The sequence below is a fragment of the Achroia grisella genome, unplaced genomic scaffold (assembly GCF_030625045.1).
Source record: "Achroia grisella isolate CSIRO2021 unplaced genomic scaffold, CSIRO_AGI_Agris_v1 utg30441, whole genome shotgun sequence".
In the NCBI taxonomy this organism is placed as follows: Eukaryota; Metazoa; Arthropoda; class Insecta; order Lepidoptera; family Pyralidae; genus Achroia; species Achroia grisella.
Window position 1 is genome coordinate 25,718 of NW_026712787.1, and position 2,172 is coordinate 27,889.

The window sequence follows — 2,172 nt, forward strand, 5'->3', positions numbered from 1 at the left end:
CAACCAAAGGATTTAAATTCATTTGTATGTAACAGGCTGATTGAAATTCATGAACTCACAACCAGACAATCATGGTATCATATACCTACTTCTTTAAACCCAGCTGATCTGGCCTCTAGAGGTGTAGCGCCGGATCAACTGCGGAAATCAAAATTGTAGTTTGAGGGACCACCCTTTCTAAATGAAAATGAGTCTCAGTGGCCACTGCAACAACATATAAATTCATGTATAACAGATTTACCTGAACTCAAAGTACACATAAACATTATTAATACACCTCTCTTGGATTACAATAGATTTTCAAAATTAATAAAATTAAAAAGAACCATGGCATACATACATAGGTTTATATATAATTGTCGTAATAATAAGCAACGTGAAGGAAGCTTAACTACAGATGAATTATACTTAGCTGAATTAACTTTAACTAAACTTGTGCAACATGAATTATTTTTAAATGAGATACGATTACTTAAAAATCAAAAATATTTAAATTCAAATTCACCTTTATTACAGTTAACTCCATTCATTGACAAAGACGGACTGCTCAGAGTGGGTGGTCGCCTTCAGAACTCAGAACATTCCTTTAATAAAAAGCATCCAGCGCTGTTACATAGTAAACATTATTTTACAAAATTAATCATGGAAGGCGAACACTTGCGACTGATGCATGCTGGACCCCAGCTGCTCCTTAGCTCCGTCCGTGATCAGTATTGGCCAATTAATGGTCGTAATTTGGCACGAAGAATAACTCGCGAGTGTATCGTTTGCACTCGCTTACGCGGTAACACTATGGAGCAGCTGATGGGTAATCTACCAGCTGACAGGCTGCACCCTGGATATGCATTTCAAATCTGTGGTGCAGACTTTGCTGGTCCTTTTCAAATATCTACAAGAAAGGGTCGTGGTAGCAAAATTTCAAAATGTTATTTGTGTTTATTTGTCTGTTTTGCTACTAAAGCTGTACATTTAGAGATAGTTAGTGACTTAAGTACAAATGCCTTTATATTATGCCTACGCAGGTTTATATCACGTAGGGGTAAACCTCATACGATTCACTGTGTCGTAATTTTGTTGGGGCTAATAATGAGTTGGGAAGGATGTTAAAATCAAATATTTCCGTCTTTGACAGTTTTTTTGCCAATGAAGGTATTAAATTTTCTTTTATCCCCCCTATTCACCCACCATGGGTGGTTTATGGGAATCTTTTGTAAAGTTAGTTAAGTACCACTTGAAACGAATATGTAATACAAGTTTAACTTATGAGGAACTAGACACACTGTTCACACAAATAGAGGCTATCCTAAATTCTAGACCACTTACTCCCCTCTCATCTGACCCCAATGATCTCTCACCTTTAACTCCGGGGCACTTCTTGATTGGAAGACCTATCAGTGCCTTGCCAACGTCGCCTCCGCCACTACATCCAAACCGCTATCAACTAATTGAAGTACTAAGACAACATTTTTGGTCTAGATGGCGTAATGAATATTTATGCGAACTTCAGCAGCGTACCAAGTGGAAGCGTCGGCAGCGAGACATCCAGGTCGGGGACCTAGTGGTATTCAAAGATGCCACCACTCCACCACTGAAATGGAAACTTGGCAGAGCCGTTCAGCTGTTTCCAGGCAGTGACGGGCTTTGCAGAGTAGCGGATTTCAAGACCATCAGCGGGATCGAGAGGAGAGCCCTAAACAAGGTCTGCCTCCTCCCCACGACGCTGCTGGGGGCGGAGGATGTTCAGAACACTGAGAAGGGGGAGAGGGGGTGAGGCATCTGCCGGCACCGCTGATCCGCGCGGCGACCGGTCTGCCTCTTCCCATTCAGAAGTCACGGCGAGCGCCCGCGTCACTTAATAATAAAATACCATAAAAATTTTGTACCTTATTCTTCAATATAGCTTTTAAATTATATTTGAAGTTATTTTTTTTATGTCTACATAAATCGGGACAATACTACTGCACCAACACTCCGATCGTGCAAAAAATTTTGCTGTTTCATTATTTTTTAGTTCAATTAGTGGTCTACCTAAGTCCTGGGCTAAGCGGGAGGAGAGTCATGACCCCCCATGACTCCCAAGACCTCCATGACGCTCCCCCTAGATCCGCTGTTGCGTATTCTCTTCATTCGCTCAGTACGTTGTTACAAAAGGAAAAATTCCCGTCCAAAAAA

At 41.1% G+C, this 2,172-nt stretch overlaps 1 protein-coding gene across 1 annotated transcript; it reads left to right on the top strand.

The window, feature by feature from the left end:
* Positions 1-1,186: 1,186 nt before the first annotated feature.
* Positions 1,187-1,771, top strand: LOC131843364 (uncharacterized). The gene has a single exon (XM_059191992.1). The coding sequence runs from the start codon at positions 1,187-1,189 to the stop codon at positions 1,769-1,771; it is 585 nt and encodes a 194-aa protein (XP_059047975.1).
* Positions 1,772-2,172: the final 401 nt, after the last annotated feature.